The 25,905-nt window shown below is 56.6% G+C and overlaps 2 protein-coding genes across 7 annotated transcripts in view; both read left to right on the plus strand.

Annotated features, from left to right (window-relative positions):
- CEP350 (centrosomal protein 350) overlaps positions 1-4,126 on the plus strand; it is a 68,857-nt gene extending 64,731 nt beyond the window's left edge. For all 6 annotated transcript variants that reach the window (XM_027740589.2, XM_039384147.1, XM_027740590.2 and 3 more), the window contains one exon: positions 67-4,126. In XM_027740589.2, coding sequence (XP_027596390.2) covers positions 67-231 — 165 coding nt within the window. In that variant the 3' untranslated portion in view covers positions 232-4,126. The remainder of the gene's footprint in view (positions 1-66) is intronic.
- Positions 4,127-11,278: 7,152 nt separating this feature from the next.
- On the plus strand, positions 11,279-21,969 carry QSOX1 (quiescin sulfhydryl oxidase 1). The gene is made up of 12 exons (XM_027740661.2): positions 11,279-11,585; positions 13,756-13,856; positions 15,173-15,221; positions 15,403-15,505; positions 16,298-16,388; positions 16,615-16,760; positions 17,234-17,368; positions 17,554-17,683; positions 19,515-19,637; positions 19,727-19,871; positions 20,124-20,303; positions 20,687-21,969. Exons 1-12 carry the CDS (start codon positions 11,309-11,311, stop codon positions 21,403-21,405), a joined length of 2,199 nt encoding a protein of 732 aa, XP_027596462.2. The 5' UTR covers positions 11,279-11,308; the 3' UTR covers positions 21,406-21,969.
- Positions 21,970-25,905: the final 3,936 nt, after the last annotated feature.

The raw sequence follows: 25,905 nt of genomic DNA on the forward strand, positions 1-25,905 counted from the left end.
CTTTGCAGGGGATATTATCCTAGAGCAACAGAATTGTAATGTTTGTATTGCCTTTCTCCCTCCAAGGTGCAGGAGCTCCACGAGGAGGAAGCGCAGTGGGTGAACTACGACGAGGATGAGCTGTGTGTAAAGATGCAGTTGGCAGACGGGATCTTCGAGGCCTTAATCAGAGACACTGTTGATGTGCTGAACCAGATAAACGAGAAACAGCAGAGGCTGCTGCTTGTCTGACAGTGCTGGAGTGAGCTCAGAGCTGCAGAACCACGGAGTCAGGGCCTCCCTGACCCCTGACCTGCTCTCCACCTGCTTGTGCTGCGGCTGGACTTCCATGCACAGGGTCTCAAGGCAGTTCAGATGCAATGAAAGGAGCCTGAATTTGCATCTGCTACCACTCGAGACCTCACTTCAGATTTATTGTTTGAAACAAGCTGATCCCTCACTCGAGGCTGCTTTGTGGAGTGCTCAAGACTGTTCGTGTGCCAATGCATTTATAGCACAGAACTGTCAGCGGCTGTCTGGGGCCCCAGCCTGGGGCTTTGACATGTTCGGCTTCTTCCCTGAAAGGGTTGGGTTGAGTTGGGATATTGGCTGTTTTGCTGGAATGGCTGTCAGCCATCAGTACTCAACTTGTCTTTAGAAATGTGAGTAATTTGGAGAAGCAACAATTTGGTCAGGTTTTGGTCGTAAGTGGAGACTTACCGTACTGAACAGTGTTATAATCTTAACACCTCTTCTCCTGCAGCCCTGACAATGTGCATCAATTCCTTCTGCTCCAGAGCCCATTTAATTCACTTCTCTGTGAAGCTGGTTTTCATCTTTCTTCTGTGATGTGGTACTAAGCATGGTGCCAGCCCAGTCCAGGGAGATTAGATGATGTTGCTTCCTGCATACAAGTAAAGAATTCTTGCTGCTTTGCCGATGTAACTTGCTTCAGTCCTGAGGCGGAGCAAGACAACGGCCGCCTAACGTGTGAAAGATGAGCCCTTGGACAACTTTCCTCCTACCGTGTAGCACTTCTCTTCCTGGAGCACCAGCTGCTCCCAGACAACGGATACTCAGGATTTTCTCAGGCACGAGACATGCAGGAGTGGAAAATGTTTCCTCACAAAAAATTTGGCCTTCAATCCCTCAGCTTTCTCCCTCACTGTCACCTGATAAGTTGGAGAAGCTGTTACTTGAACAATTTAGAGAACAGAGAGTATTCACCAAAGAAAGCGGTGTCTGGTGCTTGACTGTCTGCATGTTTTGTGCTTGTGGGTTTTTTATTTATTTTCAGATAATTTATTAAGTGGGTTATAGGAGAGTGTCCTGTGCAGTTGGCTGCACTGTCTTGTGTTTTGGGACAGACGAACTTGAGAGAGCATCTGGTTTGGAGACTTCCAAAGTCCCATATTCTTCGCACAAAACCTCCAGCTTCTCGAGGAAGATACGAGGGGGGGTGAAGGTGAGAAGAACCAAACCTCAGTGACCAAGGACTAGGAGTGGAGTTTCACCACACCTGGTTTGGAGACAATGGAGAGTTGAGGGCACTGAGCTGAAAAATTATGTGAAAATTCCCAGCTCCATCTGTTTCCTTCCTTTCCCAGAACTTCTGCACCATGGGCAGCTGTTACCTGGTTGGTTTGGTGCTGGATTCAACTGCAGTGTCCTTCTGCTGAGTGCTCGTTCCTAACCTGTTCCTCCCGTCCTCGTGTTTTTCTTGGAGGAACACGGACAATCTGGGGTCGAACTCTGATGCCTTAATAGTGGATGTCCCTGTTTGCTAACCTGGGACGAGACCCAGAGGAAAGTCGGATTCTCCAGACATGCTGGAGTGCAGAAAGACGCTGAAGCCTCAGAGGTGCCCCAGAGATGCTGTGGCCCACAACAGACGTGGCGGGGAGATCTCAACCATTTTGTTCACCTGCTTGGTTCTTGGGCTCCCCACTGTGCACACCTCTGCTGCTGCTCCAGTTTGGTTTCTCTTTTCCACCTTTTTTTTTTTGGTTGGGTCATTTAATGTTTGGGGGGTTTTTTGAAAGCTATCATTGGAATATTTGCATTTTGCACGATGACACACAGCTGGTAATTCTTCAGGGACAGCACTGGGAAATGTTGGATTTGCCAGAGGTCCATGCAGATTCTCAGATGTGGTGTTGCCAGCACCTCACTTGTGAGTTAATGGGGAGCCATATCCATGGGAGCTTAATGAGTGGAAGGAGAAGGAGGAGGTAGTGGTGGATAGGGGCACATCCAATGGGCATATGCATGTCTGTCCCGCAGTGGTGGCCCTTCTGGCTGGCTGGAAGTCTGGTCGAGCGTCGCTCAGCTTTTTTTCTTAAGTGATTCATTTGTCCATGTAAAATGTCATGATGCTGAACCAGGAAGCTCTTAAGACAGAAGCAAACTAAAGCTGCTAGATTTAACCAGCACTGATTGGGTCACCACCTCAGATTCCCTTTCCTGGGTGTATCTTTTCAGTAGCAAGGATTGCTATTTTTATAGGTAGCAATTAAGGAAAGAGGGCAGAAACCTGCAGTGTAGGTTTGCACCCAGAGCATCAGGTTAGGTTCTGTTCTGTAGATACCATGGTCAGGGTTGAGAAGGTTGCCCTGCATGCCCAAGGCTTTTTGGCCGTTCTGAGGGATTTGTGGGGTGTTTCTGGTCTGTCCAACAGCAGGGAGGAGGTCGTACAGTCAGGCCTGACAAGGTACTGCAGTCTGTTGGTGATTGTATACCTGTTTATACAGGTATAAACTGCTGGCTTTAGAACCCTCAACAGAAGCAGTAACTGTTTTTACAGCTGTTTGGACAGAAGGAAGCTGTGTCTAACTAATGGCTTTATTCCTTTGCAGACATCACTGTTTATTTTTGGTAGCAATCCTTGCTAGGAGCAACCCTAAAAAGAACGTACATGAATTACTTTCTCAATACCTCAAGTGTGTTGAGTTGCTTTGAGTTGAGTGTATGTTCAAAACCTTGAGTGGGTTGAGTACTCGTGGTCTGATCATTGCAGTGGTTGGTCTGGATTGGGCTGGTAACAAGGAGATATGGGGAAGCCTGGGGTCCCACAAACGGGCTGAATCCTCTACTTCTCTCCCCAACTTCCCCTTTATAAGAACAAGATGATATTCCTGGGTCTGGTTATCTCAGTGCAACCACGTTAGAAGATTGAAGGCTTGAGACATTTTGCTGAGACCCACGAGCTGTCCAGGGCAGTGGCTGTCATCACTGGGGAGATGCCGCTCCATTTTGGGAAGGATCCCAGGGCCAGGTGGGAAAGCCCAGGCTTGTGAGGACATGGAGCACGAGTACCTCTCTCACAGCAGGACGCTCCATGAGCTGCACTGTGGGATATCAGTACTTCTGTCTTTCAAAAAAGGCTTGTTGCTCATAAGGTGGAATGAGGGATTGAAAAATCCCGTCTTGTTCCCTTTCTTTTCTTGAAAAAGTGGCCTTAGCTTTTTGCAATACTTGAATAAGTGTGTACCTGCAGAAGACCTTCAGTAGCACAGTGATAGAGACCTTTTAAGTGACTATTCTGCAGGGAACTGTGTGCAGTTCCCACTTTCATATCCCTTTGCTACCTTCAGAATATTAGGAAAATACAGTACTTTTCAGCAGAGAAACAGTCGGATCTTATAAGGTATTTAGTGCATCTGAAGCGTTTACAAACCAACTAAAATGGAGAAAAGCAAACTATCAAACTTATTTGTAATTTAAGCGTTAAATGCAAGATTATATACAGATGAGAGAGGAATACTGTAATTAACCTACATTTACTAGGGTTTTTTTCCCTTGACTTTGCAGAGCCTTTTGATACACATTTGCAAAGCCGCCTTTCGGGAGGCTCCGTCTCCCCGTGTACTGTGCTGTGGAGATGCTGAAAAGAAACCTGTTTACTGTGTCTGTGTAAATAACCTGGTAACTTGGGGTTTGGGCCAGTTTCAGCTCGTGTTCACATCCACAGCAGCTTTGCACAGTAGACAGACCTGAGGATGTGGAGGGGTTGGGGGTTTCTTTTTTTTGTAATTAAGAATTGTAAAATAACCAGGGTGGTCCCTGTGTACACCAGTGTAAATATCTTTGGTAACTGAAATGTACTTTAAGAGAACAAAATCTGTAAATAAACTGATTTATAAATTAATCTTGTTTCCTGGTTTTTATAAAATGGAGCTTTATAATTACCCAAATGGTTGCTAATTCTGAAGGTGTCCTGGAGATTTGTCCCTTGTACGTTCCCCTTTCTGCCTGATGCTGTACTTGGGATGCCAATCACAGTCCACAAAATCCCATTAGAGTTGCCTTAATTATAATCATAACATTATTAGAATTTCCTTATTGTTAAAGCTGAGTGTTGATAAAAACAGAAAATAGCATTAAGCAGTCATTGCCGGAGTGTTCTGTGGGAGAAAAACTACTCATTGTACATTTGTTTAAATTGGGTTTTAAAAACTCATAGTTTAAAACATTTTTTGGGGGAAGCTATTTTTACTGCTAACCAACAATCTGGGAATTAAATTCTGCAGAGAATCTTGTTTGGGATCCCTTAATTAGGCTCCTAGATTGTTACAGCTCCACAGAGCTGCTGTTACCAAGCACCAATCACTTCTTCGCTGATGGGACAAGCGTTGCTTCATGGAAACTTTATGTATTGGTGGGACTTTCCTAAATCTTTGCTGTTTTCTTTTCAGCACAAAACAAACCCAAGCCACTTTAGCATGCGAGAGGTCCTGGAGCCCTGTAAGAGGACGGCTGAGCACCTGCAGTGCCAAACCACAGGCGTGTGGGCAGGTGGAGATGGAGTGGCAGCGTGAGGTGTGTAAGCCCAGGTGTTTATCGAGCCTCCTCAGTGCCTGTGGCCACTGCTGATCCGGTACCTCTGCTGTGTTGTGGTGCCTAAAGCCCAGCAGAAAAGCTTTGCTTTTCATTTACTGCGGGTCTGTACAAAACCCAGCGTTGGTCTTTCCAGCTTGGAGGACGCTGTGTGACAGTCTGCTCCTCATCACCCTCCTCTGCCTGAGAGGGGTGTGTGCGTTATAGGGGGGGCCTGTGTAAACTAAGCCATTGCCAAGGCATTGCTCAGTGCTGAGCAGTTATTTGTTATTTGCTTTTCCTTAAAGAGGTACCTCATCCTGGAGGAGGAGGAGGACTCGCTGCATTCATTGAAGCAGCTTTGCTACAGTCCCGCGGTGCCAGTGTGCAGTAGGACTGGTCCTCAGTGGAGCGTGCCGGGAACACCATCCACAGCCCTTGTGCAGACAGAAGCACGTCTCAGCCCTCTGAGCTCAGGGGGTTGAACCAGCCAACTCAGCGGTGGGTCGTTCATGTCCAAAGGGCCGAGACAAAGTGGTGCTGCGGCCCCTGTGCGCTCATTAGCGAGCAGCAGGAGAGCATCCGTGTCGCGGCTTTCCTCGCCCCGCAGCGATTTTGCTCCATGAATCCTGCGTTTTTGGGCAGTGATCTACTTGCAGCCATCAGCATCCATCCCTGGAAGTGGCTTTTTCACATTGAAAAAAAAAAATTGATCTGCGCTTTCCTGGCTGAAGAACCGGCTTCCTTTAAAATGGGCTCGAGTGGTGGGAGCGCTGCCAGGGCGCTCCGGCGGGTGACACAGCAAACTGCTGCCTTGCTGCTGTCCTTGCCCAGCATGCCCAGTAATCAGCGTGATGAAGGCTCTCATTTCCTCATTTGCAAGTCTACGTTGCTTCACTTCGGCGCTGACTTTCTACCGTGGTGTTTGTGCAACTCTTCCCGGCATCCTCGGAGCGCGGTTGCCTGTGACAGCCGTTTCACCTGTGGACCTGGTGCAGCTCCGGGGTTGGGCAATAGCAGGCAGCCGCCTTCCCGATGGCACGCTGGATTGAGTGGGACTGTTTTGGTGCCTCCCTTCCCGGGTACCACCCGCTCCCAGGGGGCGTGGTGCCAGCTGCAGCCATCCCACGTCCTGAAATGCCTGGCAGAGCGCTGGAGCACTTGAAATGTTGACTCTGCTCCAGACGCTGCCGTGCCCTGCCTGGCACAAGGGTTTCTGCAATGTCCGGGCTCTCATTAACACAGCCCTCGGAAGAAAAGGAGCTGGTGGGGAGCTGCTGAACGCCAGGAGATTTCAGAGTGCAGGAAGGAGAGGAGGGGGGCTGCCCAGCCGCTGGCACCCAGCCCGGAGCATGGGCCATTGCCTGGCAGGAATGCAGATGAGATGTAATAGAGTTTGAAAGCACAGGGCACTCTCTGGGATTCGGGTCCTGTGGGGGAGGGAAAGGCACCCTGTGAGACCTGGAAACTAGAGCAAACAAAACCCGTAGCCCCAGCCCTGCACCTTCCTGCTTGTTCCTGAATAAGGTGCTGCAAAAATTTAGGGAATAGGAGGAGAAAAGAACAGCTCTGTTTTGGAGGGTGAGAGTTGGGCAGGACCAGGGGCATGGTGGGGGTACGCTTGGAACATAGATACCTTTGTTTGCTTTTCAAGTGTGCTGTGTGAGGATGGCCTGGAGCAGGTCTGGTTGGTTCCTGCTCTGAATGTTTCTCTTGGCCCCAGTGTTCCAGTCCTTTGCTCTACCTGTACGAGACCTTCCACGTCCCTTGGGCTGTGTTCCCTCCCCATTGTTGTTTCCTGGTGGCTTCCTCTTGCAGGCTGGCCTGTCTCTCACCACCCAGTCAAATGTAGGCTGACTTGAACTAGGATTTTGTCTGAGAATTTGCTGGAGGTGAATTAACACCAGCTCTGGGAGTGTCCCAGAGATTTTATTTTCTTTTATTGTAGCAAAATAAAGGAGGCTGCAGGGGACCCCACCCTTCACGTTGCTTGCCTCGAGGAGCTCAGCAAGGAGCCTGATCCAGTGTCCATGTCCAGCTGCGTTGCTCCAGAGAGGTGATGGAGTTAGTGCTGCTCAGTGAACCTGTGATTGGGCACAGCAGTCCTTGGTAGGTGAGACCTTGCTTACGTTGCAGGACTACTGTCACAGCAAGAGAGGAGTGCTCCATTGTCATCCCTGTGGTATTCTCAGTTTCATGCGCTGCAATTAAACCACCTGCCAAATAATGATGTGGCAAATCTGGGCGGTGTGGCCTCCTCCAATCTGCTCCTGGAAACTGGGAAGATGAGCTGGGGTGGAAAACATCTGCTCTGTGCAGCCTGGGTCATGGTGATCCTTTATGACTGTCGGTAGATCTCAAGTTTGCAGGTAAAATGTTCCCTTCCCAGACATACCAATGACAGTGCCAGTTCCTCCTGATCCCGCCAAGTTCCTCTGAAAAGAGCAAGGGCAGTGTTGCTGCTGTCCTTTGGAGCAGGGATGAATCAGCAGAGGGTGAATAGCAGGGAGGTTGGTACTACTGTAGTCTCTCTGCAGACACAAACTACGTGAACACATTCATCACATCCTGAGAATGCACCCCGGATTTGCTTTTGCGCCTCTCGTTATTACAGGCTGGTTGGGCTTGAAAGGTAAAAATCAACTATTTCTGGCCAAGCCTGTCTCGCAGAGTCAGCAATTCCCAGCTACCACTGGGGGCTACAAGGGGCTTTCCTGATCTTCATAGGTGTCAGCCTGGCAGAGCCAATGCAAGGGAAGCCATCGGAGTTTACATCCACTCCATGTGTTATTCCCTGTCTTGGCAAAGCTGGCAGGTTCGTGGCACAGACTCTTCCAAAGGTCTCGTAGGAAGCCATGTCTCAGCGGAGGTGTGACTCGTGCCACTGGTGGAAAAGTGCCACCTGGATTGGAATGTCGGGGAGATGGCAGGTGGCACAATTTTCACTCACCCTCTGAGGCTGTTTGGAGACATTAATCGGGGAAATGAGGCTTTTTCTTTTGTTTACAGAAGGGCCACACTTTAAGCAGTGCTGTGCTGCAGATCAAGGAAGGCTCCACTGAGTTCATCACTCCTGTCTTGTGAAGCTGGAGAGGAAAACTGTTAAGCCTCCTCTGCAACTGGTATTTCCAAGGTGCTTATGGGGCAGTTGGATGCAAACTTCTCTGAACAGCCTCCAAAATGCCAGTGCTGGGTGACGGAGTTGCCATGATTCTATCATGAGTCTTGCATTGGTTGCGTGTTTTCCTTGGAGTCAGTTCCTGGAATCACACAATTAGGTAGGAACGTGTTCTTTAATTTTCAAGGAAGAAAGTCCATTTCAGGAGCTCCCTGGCCCCTGAACCTTCTCAACCAAAAAGAAGTAAGAAGGTCCTGAGTTGGCTCACCTGGCCATTTTGAGCCTTTGGTGTTTTGCAGGCAGATTCATGCTTTCAAAAATGGACGATAAAAGCCTTTCTCCGTTCTTTGAAAGATAGTCCTTTCCATCACTTCAAGGGCTGAATACATAAAACCCAACTACTTTTTCCTTTTCTCCTCTCTAATTCAGCACAGAGGCAACTTGGGTAGCTTTGTGTCTGTGAAAACAATCCATTTTGGGTGCACGAAACAAGTTCTGCGGGGCTGAAATGATTTTGGTGAGATCGTGGCGGCCTTTGAGGCTCTCAGCCTGTTGATGTTGCCCACGCCTCGTTGACTTCAAGGAGATTCCTGCTGGGTGTTAGTCTGGGAAAGGAGATTTTAGAGCTGATGAGCTTAATGAACTAAAGCCACTGCTCAGCTGCTGCACAGAGACTTGTGCAGCATGGGAACCTCTGTGGTCCTCCTTAGCCCATGGCCTTGCTATGTAGGAGTGAAGTACAACTCTTCCCAAAGTTAAGGATGCTGAGCTGGGCGCTGAAGAGTTGGTTGTGAAAACCAAGCAGCTTCCTAAATGTGCCATGGAAGCCTAAAGTTGGGCTTCAGGGCTGGCTGGGGCTCAGCAGCCAGGCATCCAGGGTCACCCAGCACCCATCCCATGGCTTTGCTGCCTGCAGGCTCCACTGGCAGCCAGAGGACAAAAAGGCAGACAGCGACGGGAGGGTGTTTCTAAAACCTCCCCAGACTTCTACTGCTCCTTGATTGCTTTTAATTCATCTTAGTTACTCTCAAATCCATCTTAAAAAGGGTTGTTTCAAAATCTCTGCTTCATCTTTGACTTTCCATGCCCTGTCTCAGGGTGTTCTGCAATGAAAATCTGTCTCTTCCCAGTTTGAGGTGGAAGAAAAGCCTCCTTTCTTGCTTTGCAGCAGCATTAAAAGGAAAAAAAAAGGCTTTTGGGGCAAGTCTGTGCCTGGAAAACTCCACGCCCCACCGCTGAAGGAGGCTATTGCCTGGGGAGCCTTGGGGATGGGACGTGCCAGCTGGGCAGTAGGGTCAGCAGTCCCCGCTGTTCCTGGGGCAGCAGGAAGCAGGAGCATCCCCACCCCAGGGCTTCAGCGGATGAGCAATGGTGTGGCTCACCCCAAAAGGAGCTGGAGCCCTGGGGTGTGGGCTCTTGCCCCTGCACCTTAAGGGTTCATGCTGCTTTTGCATCTAAAAAAGGATTTAAGGAATTTGGGCTGCCTCGGAGGAAGGACTGAGCTGGATGGGGAGGATGCTGGCAATTACACTGGTGCTGAGCACCTCTGCTTCCCCTGGATAACCTAATCAAGTTGATGAGCCCTGAATATAAAGGCTTTGACCCAGGGTAAGATAACGGTGATGACATCCATAAACAGGGGACTTTTGTCTTTTAATCACCAGCTGGATGAAGACAAGTCCTGGCAAGGTCTCTGTCAGTAGTGAGGGACCACCTTTCACAGCAGCCCTGCACAGTGCTGTGTGTCTCTCCATCCTGGTTGGATGGTGAGGTGTGATAATCCTTTAAGCATTTAATTACAGCTGGCAGGGCTGGAGCAGACCATCTTCTGCCCCATTCCCATCAGCCTGGACCCGAAGAATATGGGCGGGAGCAATCCCGCCGGTTGCATCCACCAGGCTCTGTCCCTCCAAGCCAGGCTGTCTCAGGGGGCCCTGTCACTCCCCAGAGCTGTGCCCCTTGTGGAGCCCCTGCCCTCTGCTGCCCCGGCAAGGCTTGGCTCTGGCAGGCTTGTTTTTCTAGCATGGCAAGTCCGCCTAAAATACCTAGGTGGGGCTCAGCATGGATAATGGCCTTCCTGGGGACAGAGCCAGCAACCAGCCCTCAGCAGCCATGAGCACCCCCAGTGCTGGGGGTTCCCTTGGCCTCAGGGGCTGGGGAGGGAGTGGAGGGCTGGATTTTGGGGCTGTGTCCACCTCTCTGGTGCCCAGCTCTGCCCCGGGGCTCTGAGCAACGGGCACCTTCCGCCTGGGAGCCGGTGACGTGGGTGTGTGCGTGAGGGAAGGCACGGCCCTGGGGAGGATGGAATCATGGAGTCCTAGAAGGGTTTGGGCTGGAAGGGACCTTAAAGAACATCTCGTTCCAACCCCCCTGCTATGGGCAGGGACACCTTCCACTAGACCAGGTTGTTTCCAGCCCTGGCCAACCTGACCTTGAACATTTCCAGGAATGGGGCAGCCACAGCTGTTCTTGGCAACCTGTGCCAGGGCCTCACAACCCTCACAGGGAAGATTCTGCTTTTCCTAACCTAAACCTACTCTGAGTTTGAACCCATTCCCTTAAAGGGGCCACTGGGGTTGGAAGGCTGCTTATTCTGGATGTAGGAGCTGGATTTTGGGGGTGTGACTGGGTATCCTTGCCAGGCATCCCTGGCAGAGTTAGGGCAGGGGGGTCTTAGGGTGCCTGTTGGGTGGTGCCCCAGTGACACTGGCTGATGTCAGACACTGCCTGTAATGGTGGCACTGCGGTTTTTGGGGCTGAATCAGCTGCCGTTGCCATTACGGAATCACAGAATGAATTAGGTTGGAAAAGACCTCCAAGATCATCGAGTCCAACCTGTGACCAAACACACCCATATCAACTAGTCCAGTCCATGTCCACTCTTTCCTTAAACACCTCCAGGCACTGACTCCACCACCTCCCTGGGCATTCCTCGCTTTATCAGAATTTTATCATATTATGCCATCTGCTCCCCTAAGGGAGGGTAACTGCATCAAGGGGGGCATTGCGGGCTCCCCCTCCCCGATGTAGGGGCACCGGGGGGAAGCTGGAGGGTGGTTTTGAGGGCTCCCCTGTGATGTGAGCGCACCAGGGGGGAGCTGGGGCGGTATTTGGGGCTTCCCCGTGATTTGGGGGAGCTGTGCGGGGTATTGCCCCCACACACACAATGTGGGGGCGTTGAGGGGAGGTTGGAGAGTTACTGGGGGCTCCCCCCGTGCTGTGGGGGGGGGGCTGAGGGGGTCCTTGTCTCATCCCCCCCGCCGTGGGGGTGCCGGGGGGGTTCCCCGCCGTGTCCCCCGCCGTGTCCCCGCCCCGGCCCCGCCTCAGGGGCGGTGCCAAGGGCGGCTCCGGGCGCTAAAGGCGGCTCCGGGCGGCTCCGGGCGGCCTTGGCGGGCGATGTGGCGGCGGCGGGCGCGGGCCGGGGGTCGCGGGGGGCCGGCGGCTCTCCCGCCGCTGCTCCTGCCGTTCCTGCTGCTGCTGCTGCTCCGGCTGCCCGCGGCGCGGCCCGGCCGCCTCTACTCGCCCTCGGACCCGCTGGAGCTGCTGGGGCCGGAGGCGGAGGGGCGGCTGCTGGGCTCCTCCAGCGCCTGGGCCGTCGAGTTCTTCGCCTCCTGGTGCGGCCACTGCGTCCACTTCGCGCCCACATGGCGGGCCCTGGCCCACGACATCCGCGGTGAGTCCCCGGCCCCGCTGTGCCGCCGCCCCCCCCTTCGCCTCATGCCCGCCTGGCCTCCATCAGCGCCCCCCAACCCTCCCTGTGCCCCTGCCCTTGTACCCCCTGCCCCTTATCCCCGTCTCTGATCTCTTCTATCAGTACCCCATTTAATCGCCCGTTCCTCTGCCCCTGCGTCCTTAAATTCCCCCCGTATCGCTGTCTGTTCACCTGTCAGCACCCCCAAATCCTCCCTATGCCCCTGGAGCCCCATCAGCACCCCTAAATCCCTCCTGCGGCCTTGTCCTATCATCCTCCTCCTCCTCTCCACCCACACTCTTAAATCCTCTCTGCATCTCTGGCCCTGCGTCCTCGTCCCCATCAGCATCCCCTCATCCCCTCTGCGCTCTCCCCATCAGCACCCCTCCAGCCCCTCTGCCCTACCCTCCATCAGCTCCCCAAACCCTCCCTGCGGCTCAGCCCCCCCCCCGAGCGGCAGCCTGGTGGGAAGGCCCAGCCCCCCCCACGGTGCCCAGGGCCTCCCCATGATATCCAGGCCTGGCTTAGCAGCATCCCTGGAGACCCTTCAGCTGGGAGAAGCCCAGACTGAGCCCGCCCCAGGCATAGGGGGGGTCCTGCTGCCCCCCAGACCCTCCCTCAGCCCTGCTCCACCCGGTGCCCACATGGATATGGATGGCAGGGCGCTGGGCACTGATCCCAGCTGGTTTGTTCCCGGCTTTGACCTTGATGCCTGGCCTGGCTGGTGCCCAGCCCCGCCTGGCGACCCCGCGCACGCCGCTGCCGTGCCCCTCATCCTGGCGGGGCTCATCCTGCCTCCCGCGGCATCCCGGGGCGCGCGCGGCTGCTCCCTGTTATTGCCGTAATTGATACAGCGCGGTCGCTGCCGGGTGAGTCAGGGCGCCGGCCGGGCGGGCATCCCGTCCCTCCGAGGGGATGCCGTCCCTCCCCGGGGATGCCGTCAGCGCTCCCCAACGGGGCAGGATGTGAGGAATGGGGTGCGTGCCCGGGCCCTGCGGGGAGAACGCCGGCTCTCCTGGCCCCTCTCCAGAACAGGGTTACCCCAGGGCTCCCCGCTCCGGAGACTGGACCGCGGACGGTGTGCCCGTGGAGGCAGGGCGGGGAAGCCGCCCCCGTGCTGCTCAGCATCCTCGCTGCCCGTTCCCACGGGTTGATTTTCGTAGGAGTGGGCTGGGCAGGGAGGATGCTAGGGTGACCCGCGGCCACCACGTGCAGATGATTCCAGGAGCGTGCCTGGCTCCGTGCAGCAGGGCTTGTCACCAGTCCTCCTGTGCCACGGGTGCCAGGGCAGTGGGAAGCGCCTCACCTGCCCTGTCACCTGAGACACAGGACGATCCCAGCAGGTCTCCACCTCCAGCGTGCTCCAGCCTGGGGCAGCACGGGCTCCATCCATGTGCTGGCACTGTGTCCCTCCCTGTCCCGCTCTAAGGAGAGCCTGGGTGTTCTCCAGCTTGTGTCCTTTACACTAAAAAGAAGCCATTTCAGAGCTTTATTCTCCATTTTCCTTCTAGTTTTCAGAGCCAGCCATGCCCCCATTTCTCCATCTGTTTTACCCCAGGAACCTGCTGGTCCTCACTGGGGAGGTGGTGGGCAGTCACAAAGGGGGGATGCTTGGAAACCAGGGGGTCTCTGCTGCAGTGCCTTGTCTTGGCTGCTGGTTTTGGGTTGGTCCCTCTCAGTTATCGACCTTGGTCTGGGGTGAGATGAGGTGGAGCCCATGTTCCTTGCTCTCCCTGAGCCGTGGTTAGCCATCCCTCCCCTTCTCCCGGTGGCCTCTTCCCAGGAGCTGGGGCAGAGGCTGGACAGGCAGAACCAGCTGGGCAGGCACCGTCGGGCAGAGCTGCCTGAGCTCCCGCACTGGCGAGGGCAGGGCGTGCAAAGCCAGGTCCCGCCTCACACAGCTTTCCCTCTTCCTGCTGCCCGAAAAGTAGGGCACCAAGCACCAGCATGGACCATGGCTCTGGGCGTTTGGGCTTGGAAAGCATTAGTCGGTATCCTGCGAAGGGTGAGCAGTGATTTTTGGGACAGGAGGATCTGTGCCACCGTCACAGTGGGAGATCACTGCTGTCTCCACAGCAGTTGCCAGGAGCAGGGCAATTTTTGGGGCCACAGAGGGGCTGAGGTGAGCTGACCTCATCCTCTGTCCCCTCAGAGTGGAGGCCTGCGGTGATCCTGGCGGCCATCGACTGTGCCGACGAGGACAACCAGCAAGTGTGCTCCGATTTTGGGATAACCGGCTTCCCCACGATGAAGGTGAGGGCTGTGTGTGCCGGGCACTTCCTGGGTTTCACTGTGCTCTGCCGTTTGGCCTGTCGTTCTGTTGCTCAATGAGATTGACAGGGCTATTGGACCAAAATACTCCCTTTGGGGTTGTGCAGGCTGGAGCTGTTTTGCCCTTCCCCAAGCCATAGCTGTGGCCGGGCTGCAGCCAGCACAACTGCTGGGTGATGGAGCAACAGGGTGGGGGAAAACCAAAATGCTGCTTCGTGACGAAATGTAGAGGCCGGATCTCTCCTAGGAGGGGAGAGTCTGAATCCTGAGTTGAAAATGCCTGGGAAAGGCTGTTGGAGGGCAGAGAGAGGTTGCAGGGGCAGGTTTTGTAGGAGGGTGCAGGGATGCTGCAGGAGGTGATGTCTCCTGGGAGCCTCCTGTGGTGGCTGGCAGGGTGCCATCCCTCCTCCTGGGCCTGTGCCCAGCCCTTTAGCTGTGTCAATACAGTGGTTTGCAGCACTTCCCGCTGCAAACAGAGCCTTGCTCCAACACAAGCAGTGAAGCCAAAGCACTCCAGGTGCTAAACCTGGCAGTTAAAACCAGGATTGCCTTGAGATGGAACTGGGTAGGGATAAGGGTTTTATCAGACACGCCATCAGTCTCAGCTTACAGGTTAGCTCAAGATGGGGTCAGATTTGGGGCTTTTCCAGGCAGGCTGGCTTGGTCCCAGCCCTGCCCTGGGGTCTCACTGAGCACCCACTGCCCTGGGACACTGACAGAAGCATCTCCCTGGGCAGGGAGCTGTGTTGATGCGTCCACAGCAAGAAGTCACTTGCTTCGTGTCTCCTGTCCCTGCCAAGCACCTTTTGCAAACAGTCCCTGCTCCCAGCCCAGCTTGCAAAGCAAACACCTGGCTGATGCAACCTGCTGTCGCTGCTGTGGCTGTACTGTGGGCACTGGAGCCACTGTGGGAGGCCAGGAGGGGGGAAACCCCCCTGTTTCCTGCTTTGTCAGAGCTCTGGAGCAGAGAGACAGCGGTTTCCAGGACTGGGAAGGTTCCAGCTGCCTCCGTGGGACCCCTGGAGACACCTGTTCTACTGCCTGCCAGTGCTCAGCCCTTGGCTGGACAGGCTCCCAGCCTCCCCTGCAGCCCTCCCCTCCTAGGATGCCCCAAAAGATGGGAACACAGTCGGGGAGCTCCCTCTGTGGTGGCTGGTGACAGTTGGTGTGCTGCAGTATTGTGGGGAACTGAGGCAGAGCTGGTCTATGGGCAGCCTCAGCCTGCTGGGCTGCACTGCCCCCTGTCCCACTCCAAACACTCACTCCAGTTTCCCCTTGTGGTTTTTTTTCCCTTTCAGTTCTTCAGAGCTTTTAGCAAGAAGGCAGAGGATGGGATAAGGATTACCAGTGAGTATTCAGAGCCACGGGGGTTTGTACCCTGGGTGTGAATGTCCCTGCTGCCCCCACACCCCATGCATTGGGATACTGGGGAGTCCGGTGGGAGTCAGCTCCAAGAAGCTCCCCTTGGCCTCAGCCCATGGGACTGGCTTCCCCAGGACTGACCCCTTGGCATCCTGTCCCCCTGCAGATCCCAGTGCCACGGTCGAGGACCTGCGCCATGCCATCATCACCAACCTTGAGCAGAGCCAGGACTCCTGGCCACCCGCCTGTCCTCCGCTGGAGCCGGCCAGGTAGGGGCACTGGGATGTGGGGGTGGCTCTGGTGGTCTCTGTCCCATGGGGAGCAGGTTTCTTGGGAAATCCTGAACCAAAACCAAGCATGGAGCAGCCACTGCATCACCCATGTCCCAGGGAGACACAGATAACCTGGCCAGGGCAGAGCCATTTATGTGGCCCAGATGAGATGGACCATGTTGTTGCATCTCCTAACAAACCTGCTTATCAGCCTTAATTAGAGCAAGCAATTCCTGGGCCCCCAATTCCTGGGGACATGGCAGTGCCGTGCCATGGTAAGTGAGGCTTCTGCCATTAGGAGTTTTTACTGTTCCAAAAAAGGGTTTCCTTGATTCTGTACAATGTTTTTGAGATCTGAGTTGTCCTTGCCAGACAAGGCAGTTGCTCCACTGTCCTGGGAGGGAGCATTTGAATTTCCCAAAGCAATGGTTGAGCTGGGCTTTTGCTCAGGTCTCTGGTGCCTCTGTGTCCTAGCCAAAAAGAAACACTAGCCCTGGTTCAGGTTCATTGCTATTTTATCCCCTGGATGAGTGTGCAGCTCCCTCCTGCTCTGCCCTGCCTGTGCTTTGTTTTTCACCTCCTTGGCTGACCCCAGTGGGTTTTCTCAAAGCCTGTGTACCGGAGCAGAAAATTGGGCTGGAAACTTGAGCAGGGAAGAACTGCTGGCTCGGTGGGGCTGAACCTGCACCAGCATTCCCTGCCAGATCTCAGTCCTGCTCCTTCTGAGTGGGAGGGCAGAGCATCCTGCTGATGCCGAGGCACCTGCTGCCGCCCTCCTCTCTCTTGCAGCGCGGAGGAGGTTCGCACTTTCTTCCAGAGGAACAAGGACCAGTACTTGGCGCTGATCTTTGAGAAGAGCAACTCCTTCGTGGGCAGAGAGGTGGGTACAGCTGCCTTTATCCCCCATGTCTCTTGGAGCACATGTCCCTGGTGCCTGATAACTCCTGGGTGTCTTTGGCAGGGAAATTCTCTCCAGGCATGCTCCCTGCTCAGCTTGCACATGGCTTAGCAGGTGCAAAGTTACACAGGGCGTTAAACAGCCCTGCTGCATCCCTGGTGGGGCTGGAGGTCCCTCTGCCCCCCCCATCTGACCCTGGGGCTTGCAGGTGGCCCTGGACATGCTGCAGTATGAGAATGTGGCAGTGAGGAGGGTGCTGAGCAGCGAGGAGGAGCTCGTGGAGAAGTTCGGGGTCACCACCTTCCCCTCTGGATACCTGCTCTTCCGCAACGGCTCGTTCTCCCGCCTGCCTGTGTGAGTGTGGGACACGGCGGGGTGGGTCTGGGGGTGCTGGTGGGGTGCCATGCTTGTGCTCCATCTCTCTGTGCTCCTTTGTAATTGTTGGAAAGTTCATTAGGAAGGAAGGAGACAGTGGCTGGGTTGGGGAGGCTGGCAGAGGGTTGCTGGGAGGGTTGCAGAGGGTGCCCACCAGAACTGCCAGCCCTGCCCGGAGCTAGCAGAAGGGAAAATGGCTTGTGACTGAGCCATCCCCACACCACATCTGCCTGGAGGTGGTGTGGCATGCCTGCCTGGGGCTCAACTCTGCTGCAGGTTGTGTGTCAGGATACCCACTGCCAGGGCAAGTGGAGAGTACAGACCACCCCACATGCACTCCCCAGATCTGATTGCCTGTCTGGCTACGCCTTCGTCTCCTTTGCTTCCTCCTTGGGGTCAGGGGCTGTTTGGGAGGGAAGAGGGACGTGCTCACAGCCTCTCCTTCCTTGCAGGCACATCGAGGCACGTTCCTTCTACACCTACTACCTGCGCACGCTCTCGGGCATCACCCGCGGCTCCTACAAGCTGAACACAACCAGCAGCCCCTCCAACGAGACCGACGCGGCCCCACTGATCCGCGCAGACCGGTCAGACCCCCCGGCACCATCCCGGGCAACCTGGGGCTGGGGGGAGGAGGAGGAGGTGCCTTGGCCACGGGTGGGCAAAGGGCTGGGACCGTGCCTTCCCCTGGGAGAACCCCGAGTCGCGGCTGGGTGCCTGGGGGTGCGGGTTAAGGGACTGATGGGCCCTGATGCTGCGCTGCCCTCCCCAGCTCCAAGTTGTACATGGCCGACCTGGAGTCCGCGCTGCACTACTCGCTGCGGGTGGAGGCCGCGCGAGCCTCGGCGCTGTCGGGGGCACAGCTGGCCGCCTTCAAGTGCTACGTGGCCGCGCTGGTGAAGGTGAGGAGCTTTCGGTGTTGGGAGAGGAGCTGTTTGCGAAATGCAGGCGCAGGGGACGGGCCACCACGTCCTGGTGCTCACGGGTGGCGAAGCGTGGCGGCCTTGGGTGTGAGCCCTGTGTCCTGGTGCTCAGCGTATCCCACGGCTGCTGTCAGACAGTCCCCACCCCTGTGGATGTCCAATTTCAGCCCAAAGTCCCAACAAAGAGCCAAGAGAGGGTGCTGGAGTGTTTCAGACAAGATGTGGGGTGTCTGCTTTGGTGGGCAGAGCACGATTGGCACTCGCAGGAAGTGTCGAGGCAGCAAGTCTTTTCAGAAGAGAGGCTGTTGCCTGCTGGGTTGTCAGAGATGGTCAGAGGGGTTTGTCTCTCTGATCTCCATGCTCAGCTCCAGGAGCTGATCTCTGCAGGCTCCTTTGATAAAAGTCCAGGAAAGGGACTCCTGCTCTGAGTCAGGCTCTGGAAGAGCCTAATTTAAGGTCTCCTTTATTCTTCTCTGTTGGGCTTGGTGAAGCTGAAGTGAGTGGGAGCTTTGAGCCAGCACAGGCAGGGCAGTTTAATTTCTTGCTGTGACTGAGTGCTGCATTTGGCTGAGGTTTTGCCACTAGGTCTGCAGGAGCCCTGTCCCCATCCCCATCCCTGTCACAGCCTGGGCTCCTTGGCAGACCTTCACCTGGCCGTGCCCACTTTCTTTGCTCCCTCCTTTGTCACACAGGGTCTCATGCTCAGTTTGGACCTTGCACATGTGCAAGACACCCCCTGTTCCCACCCCTGTCTGCTCTTCCCCAGGAAAGAGCTCCAAACATGAGCCACTGGTGCAACAAGCCTTAAGTCCTCAGCTCAGAATTTCATGTGGCTCCTCCTCTGCTTGCCCCCAGCCATCACCCTTGCTCTTTCTCCCTTTAATGAGAACCACAGAGTTAGGGAAACAAACCTCCATCACACCAGCTTCCCTGACTGGGGTGGTGGGGAGCAGCAGTGGTTTTATTTGATCCGCTATTAATCCTTCCTGCAAACTTTCCCCTCCATGAGCTGTAGTGGTGGGTGCCGGTGCTTCCCCGAGGATGCTGAGCCAGTGCTGCCGTTCCTGCAGTCCTCCACAGGACGGAGCAGCATCCCCAGGATTGCTGCCAGCCCAGGCTCAGCCTGGGGGAGCTCAGCCAGCAGGTCCAAGCCTTAACTGTTGCGATCCCAAGAGATATTTAAAGGCAAGGAGAGAGGTAAAAATCCTAAAGTGGAAAGAAGCCTGGAAAGCAGGGAATTGCATGGTAAAGCCTCCTCCTGTCCCAGGAGCCAGGGTGACAGTGCATTTTGCAGCAGAACTATCAGGTCACAGATGAAGTCTGTGAATTTGGGTCTTCCACTGTGATTTCCCACAGGCCCAGAAATAACAGGTCAGATTCAGCAAAACACTCCTTTCTTTCGCTTCCCTATCACTTTTCCTGTGTGCTCCTGGTCTCATCCTCAGTCCGTCTGTCTGTCCATCCATCAGTGGCACGGGCTGGCCCCTCTCCCTGGAGTGGTTTTAAAGTGCAGCTGCTAATCGGCTTTGCCAGACTTATGGTCAGAGTGGCTTTTTGCCTCCCTCAGTTGGGGCTGAGGTTTGGAGCCTGAACACGCACACAGGGGACTTGCCAGCCACGGGGGGACAAGGCACAGCCCCCAGCCCCTTGGACACAGGCACCAAAACCTTGCCAGGACGCTGCTGCCCTCCTGCACAGAGGATGCTGGTGCTGCCCAGTGCCTGTCCTGGTGAGCCGGCGGTGCCTGCAGGCTGCCCTGCTGCTCCCAGCATGGAGTCTGTGTTTCCTCAGCCCTCTCCCCTCTCTGCAGTACTTCCCTGGGCGCCCCTGCGTGCAGACCTACCTGCAGACCCTGGATGGCTGGCTGAGGAACTGGACGGAGCCCGAGCTGCCCCGCGATGTTTTGAAGGAGGCCATGAAGAATAACAAAGATGTAAGATGCCCACGGGGACCCTGGCCCCTGCTCTCATTACCCCTGCCCCTTGTCCCCCAGCTGGCAATACCTGTCTGTCTGTCCACCAGGCCTCCAGCCCCGCCGTGCTCCCCACCAACGTGACCTGGGTGGGCTGCCAGGGCAGCGAACGCCACTTCCGTGGCTACCCCTGTGGGCTGTGGACCATATTCCACCTGCTGACCGTCCAGGCTGCCAAGAACGGCCCTGACAAAGGTATTGGCATCCCTGGGGGAACTGGGCTCAGACAGGGTGTGTCTGGGTGGGCTGTGGCATGGGCAGGGGGGCTGTGTGCAGGCTTGTTTCCCCCTTTCTTCATCTCATCCGGAGGCAGGTTTGCAGGGGGCACAAAAGACACAGAGTCACAGTGTGGGGTTGCCACCTCAACTGTGGGACTGCAGTTGGTGGCACTGTGGGGTTTGGGCTCACCCTCCCTTTTCCCCCCCTCCATCCTCTGCCTCCCCCCAGAGCTGCCCCTGGAGGTGCTGAGCACCATGCGCTGCTACGTCCGGCACTTCTTCGGCTGCCAGGAGTGCGCCGAGCACTTCGAGGCCATGGCGGCCAAGTCCATGGACCGGGTGTCGAGCCGGGAGGAGGCCGTGCTCTGGCTCTGGTCCCACCACAACGAGGTCAACGCTCGCCTGGCGGGTAAGGGGGGCTGCCAGGAGGGGAGTCGGAGCAGCTTCCCCAGGGAAAAGGGGAGGTGAGGAGGGGGAACATCCCTGCTCCTGGATGGATCTGGCAAATGGCTGCAGGGGGCAGCGGTGGGAGTATCCCATTGTCCCCCATCACAGGGGACAGCAGCTGGTCACCCAGCTTCAGACCACCCTGGAGATGCAGTTGGGTCTTACGTGCTCCCTGCAGGGAGCTCCCCAAAGCTGCCACATGCCCTTGGAGGACCCCTCCTCCCAGGGTGGCTCCTCCAAGTGTCCCCTTCCCCAGCTGCTGGACTCTCCAGCGTGTTTATACTGGTACAGGGTGAGGGTGTCACATGTCCCCTCTAACCCCCTCACTGGCTCTGGTCCCTGCAGGAGGTGACACAGAGGACCCCAAGTTCCCCAAGCTGCAGTGGCCTCCGCCGGACATGTGTCCCCAGTGCCACAAGGAGGAGCGGGGGGTACATGCCTGGGAGGAGCCGGCCGTGGTCACCTTCCTCAAGGCACACTTCTCCCCGGCCAACATCTACATGGACTATGCCGAGCCCGACCCCATCCCCGGGGCCAGGGAGGGGACCGGCGCCAGGCTGGGCACCGAGGGCCCGCGAGTGGAGAGGGGGAGAGAAGAGGCAGAGGAGGACAAGGAGGCGGAGGGCGAGGCGAGGGTTGCGGGGCGGCCGGCCCTCGCGGAGCCGCGGCGCCCCAGCATCGTGCGGCTGATCCCCAAGATGGGCGACGACATCGTGGACCTGGACTCCTTCAGCGACCAGCACTTCAAGACCCAGGCCCTGCGGGCCGCATCCGGCCGGCGCCGCAGGATCAGCAAGCGGGACACCATCGCCCTGCCCCGGGACGAGGGCAGGGAGCGCCGGCGGGCACCCAGCATCGTGCTCCGGGAGGAGGAGGAGGATGTCGGGGAGGGCCTGCGGAGGAGCCCCTGGCTGCGGGTGCTTGGATTGGGCTTCTCCCGCCTGGACATCAGCCTCTGCATCGCCCTCTACTTCCTCTCCTCCATGTGCCTCCTGGCCATGTACACCTTCTTCCGCCTCCGCACCCGCGCCCGGAAAGGCCGCCCTGGCTTCCCCATGGCCTGAGAGGGGTTTGGGGGGCTGGGGGCTGTCCGTAGGGAGGGTGGGCTGAGTCAGAGCGCCGCTGGGCCAGCGTTTTGTCCCCCAGCGGGAAGGGGTTTGGCGCATCCCCCTTGGGAGCTGCCCCAGTCACGGCAGTCACCTCACCCGTGGTAGGGGGCGGAGGGTGTAGGGCTGTTTTTGGGGGGAAGGTGTTGGAGCATCCCCCCTCTCAGGTCATAGTGCCATGTTTTTGGGCATGCAGGAGCTGGGACGCCAACAGTGGTTTGTGTTTTGGCATCCAGCTGCCCTTGGAAGCTCCCAGACACTGAGCTGGTTTCAAACTGGGAAGCCCAGTCCTGTGCTGAGGAGCAGCCCTTCGGGGTGTAACCACTAGTGGGGCCAAGAGGATGGGGGTTTAACCCCCCAAAAGTGGGGGCTGATGAGTGGGGGCGGCAGTCATGGGTTCAGCTGCATTTTGTGTCCCCTTCTGAGACAGGGCCCAGATCCCCACACCTTTCCTCGCCGCCTCCCTGCGCTGTTGCTCGTTCTCTGCTTGTCTTAGTGGAATAAATTATTTTTGCCGACGCCTGTCCTGCTGTGTTGCCTGGTCCCTGCCGTGTGGGCACAGTGGGGTGCCATCTTCCCTTCCTGCCGTCCCCTCTCCAGCCTCCCCATCACCCTGAGAAGAGCACTTGGTTTAAAAATCCTTTAAATATTTTTAATTACGATTGTACATTTTCTCCTGCTTTTTGCTTTGAGATGCACCTGTAGCTGTTCTCCCTCTCCTCCTCCCCCCTCATACAGCTGGCGTGCCCCTGTCCCTGGTGTGGCTCATGATTTCTCCTCAGGCAGAGTGAGGGGAAGAGAATCTGTGGGGACCAGGAAGCTGCTGGAAAAAAGTTGGCACAAGCTGTGGAGCTGCAGTTCAGTGCTGGCCATGCCCGTGGTCCAAAGCAGGGAGACACACAGTATCCCTGGGGAGCAGGATCTCTGTGGGCATGGGCCCCCTGTGCCTGTCCCCGATTCTCTCTGCCCTTTTATCCTTGTTAGGAATTATTAAGGAAAATGGTTGTTTTCCAGAGCCAGGGCTGGGGCCATCTGCTCTCCCGGCGCTGCCTAAATCCCCCTGTAACAAATTCATTGGGATTACGCTGCCCTCCCCTAATCCTGGCCCATCCCCCCGCGTGGGGGATTTAAAAGGATTAGAGCCCGGCCGATAATAAACTTTATTAAGGGGGAGGGGGGGTGTCAATCCGATTTGGAGCCTTTTTCTTGATATCTTCACTTTGCCCAGGTGGGAGGCGAGGGCTGGCAGGAAGGGGAGGGGAGCGGCTGGCTCTGCTCCTGCCCAGGCACGGGCGCTCTGCCTCCTCCATCCTTTCCTTCCTCCCTGCCCTTGAAATGAATTCCCTTGTTCGGTCTTTCCTTCTTTAATGCCTGTGCGTGGTCACACCTCCGGGGGCTGTGGTGCTGGCACCCCGGTCCCGCCACTGCTGGCCCACTTGGCCTTGGCCATGTCCCTTTGCCGGGTACTCAGTGGCCTCATCCCAGCGTGGAGGGGGGGCTGTGTCCCTCCAGCCCTGCCCACCACCGGGTGATGGATGGGGAAGGTCTCATCGCTGCTGCCTCCTTCTCCTTGATTTCCCTGAGGGGTTCACCCCCAACATCAATAACCTCCCTCGCACCCCCTCCCCGCCAGCTGCTCCCCTGTGGGGGACGGAGGGATTGCGATGTGGGGCTGCCCGCGGTTACCTCAGCCCCAAAATATCTCCGTGGGAGTGCCAGGGGTGGGCAGGGGGGCGCTGTAGGTGGGTGCACGGGGGGCTGCGGCAGGAGGGTGTGGGGGATTAGGGCTGGGGAGGTGGGCGCTGCCGGAAGGGGGTTAGCGGGATGCCCAGATTAGCACCCCCGACAGGCCCGCGGCGTAAAGCTCCGTGCACGCAGGAAAAAGAGAGTCTAGTAAATAGACTTTCCGTAATCCTGTTTGGTGCAGTCCCAATCCTCCCGGCCCCGGCTCCCCGGGCTGTGGCACCGGAGTGTCCCCCTCCAACACCTGGGGAACCCCAATTCAGGGCACAAAGGGGCCAGTGCAGGCAGGAGGCCGCGGCAGAGCTCGGTGGCCCCCACACTGTGTCCCCCCCTCAGGATGGTGACTTGGGGACAGGCCCCCACCCCAGCCCTGGCACAGGGGGAGCATCAAACTGTGCCGTGGCCACACCCACAGGTGGGACAGGCTGTCCTGGGGGATCCCCACACCAAGCCCCGCGAGGTGTCCTCCCCGATGGAGTTACCCCTTCCCGGCACTGCCTCGAGCCGGGGGGTCCCTGGGGCTAACTACTCAAATGGCCTCAGGCTGGCGTGAGGCGGCCGCTGTTCCCTAATACAATTTACCCTCAAGTGCAATTTAATTTTCCACGAGGCCGGTGGCCGCCCCCCACACACACCCAGCCACCCTCCCACCCCTTCGGCGCTCGCTCCCTCCAGCCTTGCACCTCTTCCCTTTCCCTCTTCGGCGCAGGCAAGAGCCTTTCTCCGTCGGCATCCCTTCTCCACCCGCGCTCCGGCCGTAAAATCACCGGGGGTTCGCTGAGCGCCAATTAATTTTCAATTACAATTAGTGACGCCCCGTGCCTGCGAGGGGAGAGGCTTTCTCCGGCTGCTGGTGAGTACCCGGGTCTCAATATGCCTGTCCTCGCTCCAGGCCACCCCTGGCAATAGAGATGTATGTGGGAGGAGGTAATTACTGGGATAAATCAGAAGTGGGGAGTGGTGGGGGCTTATGGTGCTGCGGCCGGGGCTGCCCAGAGGGGAGGTGGCCCCATGCCTAAGGGTGGCTGTGGCAGCTTTGTTGCTGTAAGGATGTCTCCCCTCTTGGGCTGGGAGAGCTGGTTTTGTCACATAAGGGGACTCTGGGGGGGGCTGGGCTGAGACCTGACAAACTCACTGCACGGGTGGCACAAAGCCTGGCTGTTGGCTCAGCTGCCCAGCACCTCCAAACCTACTCGGAGTTTGCTGACGAGGGACACAGCTGTGCTCGCACCGCCCAGCCTGGGTCAGGAGTGGGTTTTCCTTACACCCCCCGCCCCCAATTCTGCCGTGAAACTCCCCTGTTGCATCAGGGAACAATGTACCGATGTCCCCCTCGGTGACACGCTGCCCAAACCAGCCCCAATTCCAATGTGCCCAGTGCTGGGGCGCAAAAGGGGAGGCTGGGTCCGTGTCTCGGCACAGCTCTGGGGTTTACCTGCATTTTATTAATGATTAAGCCCGGTAGGGAACGTGCAGGAGCACCGTCCCTGCTCCTCTGTGGGTTTTGCATCATCGCCTCACACTGCTTGTGTCTTCATCCAGCTGCAGGGCCAGAGGGGTTTGGGCAATGCCAAGGTGGAAGTGGGGCAACTGAGCGGGGCCAGACCCCCCCAGACTGTCTCACAAATGCAACCTGATGAAAATTATGACATTCAACTGTTCTGCACCGCCCCTCGGCTCTGTTTTAGTTCTGGGAGGAGGAGAAAACCTGAAGGGGGGCCTTTCACACCCATCACCTGTAACCTCCCTCCTTGGGCAGCACCAGGGAGGACCCAGCAGCATTTTGGGTGGCACCGAGGGGGTTTGCTGGTCAAGAAGCTTGTGCCCATCTCCACAGTCCCCTCCTCCTCATGCGCTGAGATAACTGTATGCTGGGGAAAGAGACCAAAAAAGCCCAGAAGTGACCTAGAAAACACCCAAAGAGACCAAAAAAACCCCCCACCAATATGAAGAACAGATGGACAGCAGGAAGGACGGAGGGGAACAAAGCAGTACTACAAGGAGAGGAAGGGATGAAGGCTCTGCAGGGAAGATGTGGTGAGCCGTGAGCAAGCAGGGGGGAAGATGCTGGTGGGGTATTTTTTTAGTGGTGGGAGCCCCCCCTGCAGCACGATGCTCCCCCCAGGTGAGGGTTCGGCGCTGTGCGACTCCCTGTGCCCACTCATCGCTGCCATGAGTGATCCCGAGCGGGGCAGAGGGGGCTGGATCAATCTGGCAAAGCAGAAAAATGAATGAAAATTGAATTCCCCGAGGAGAAGGGGGTGGGGGGAGCTGTTATCCCGGCTGAGAGATAAATCAGAGCGTGCCGGAGAGCTGGGGGACTGAGATGACTCCCAGCAGCGGTGGAATAATTAGGGAAATAGCTTGGAAATGCAAAGCAGCGGGACAGGGAGGCGATGGGGCAATGTCCGTCTGTCCGTCTGTCCGCACATCCGGCTAAACTTCTCCCGTAAATCTGCCCTAGGGACCCGCCTTTCTGCCTGCTGGGAGCCACACTCCGGCTGGCTGGGGACTGGGGGGGACGGTGACCCCTGTCCCGAGGGGCTGCGGAGCGCAGGTGGCCGGGGGCGGCGGGGGCTGGTTGTGCTTAATGCACTTAAGAGCCGGAGCTTGATTTAGGGGAGAAGGGGAGGGAACCGGATGGGAGAGGATGAGGTTCATCTCCAGCGCCGTGGGAAGTCGATTTTGGGGCTCTGTGGAGTGCGGGGTGAGCCA

This window comes from Pipra filicauda, unplaced genomic scaffold (assembly GCF_003945595.2).
Source record: "Pipra filicauda isolate LSUMZ 115617 unplaced genomic scaffold, ASM394559v2 scaffold114_size2234877_pilon, whole genome shotgun sequence".
NCBI classification, from domain to species: domain Eukaryota; kingdom Metazoa; phylum Chordata; class Aves; order Passeriformes; family Pipridae; genus Pipra; species Pipra filicauda.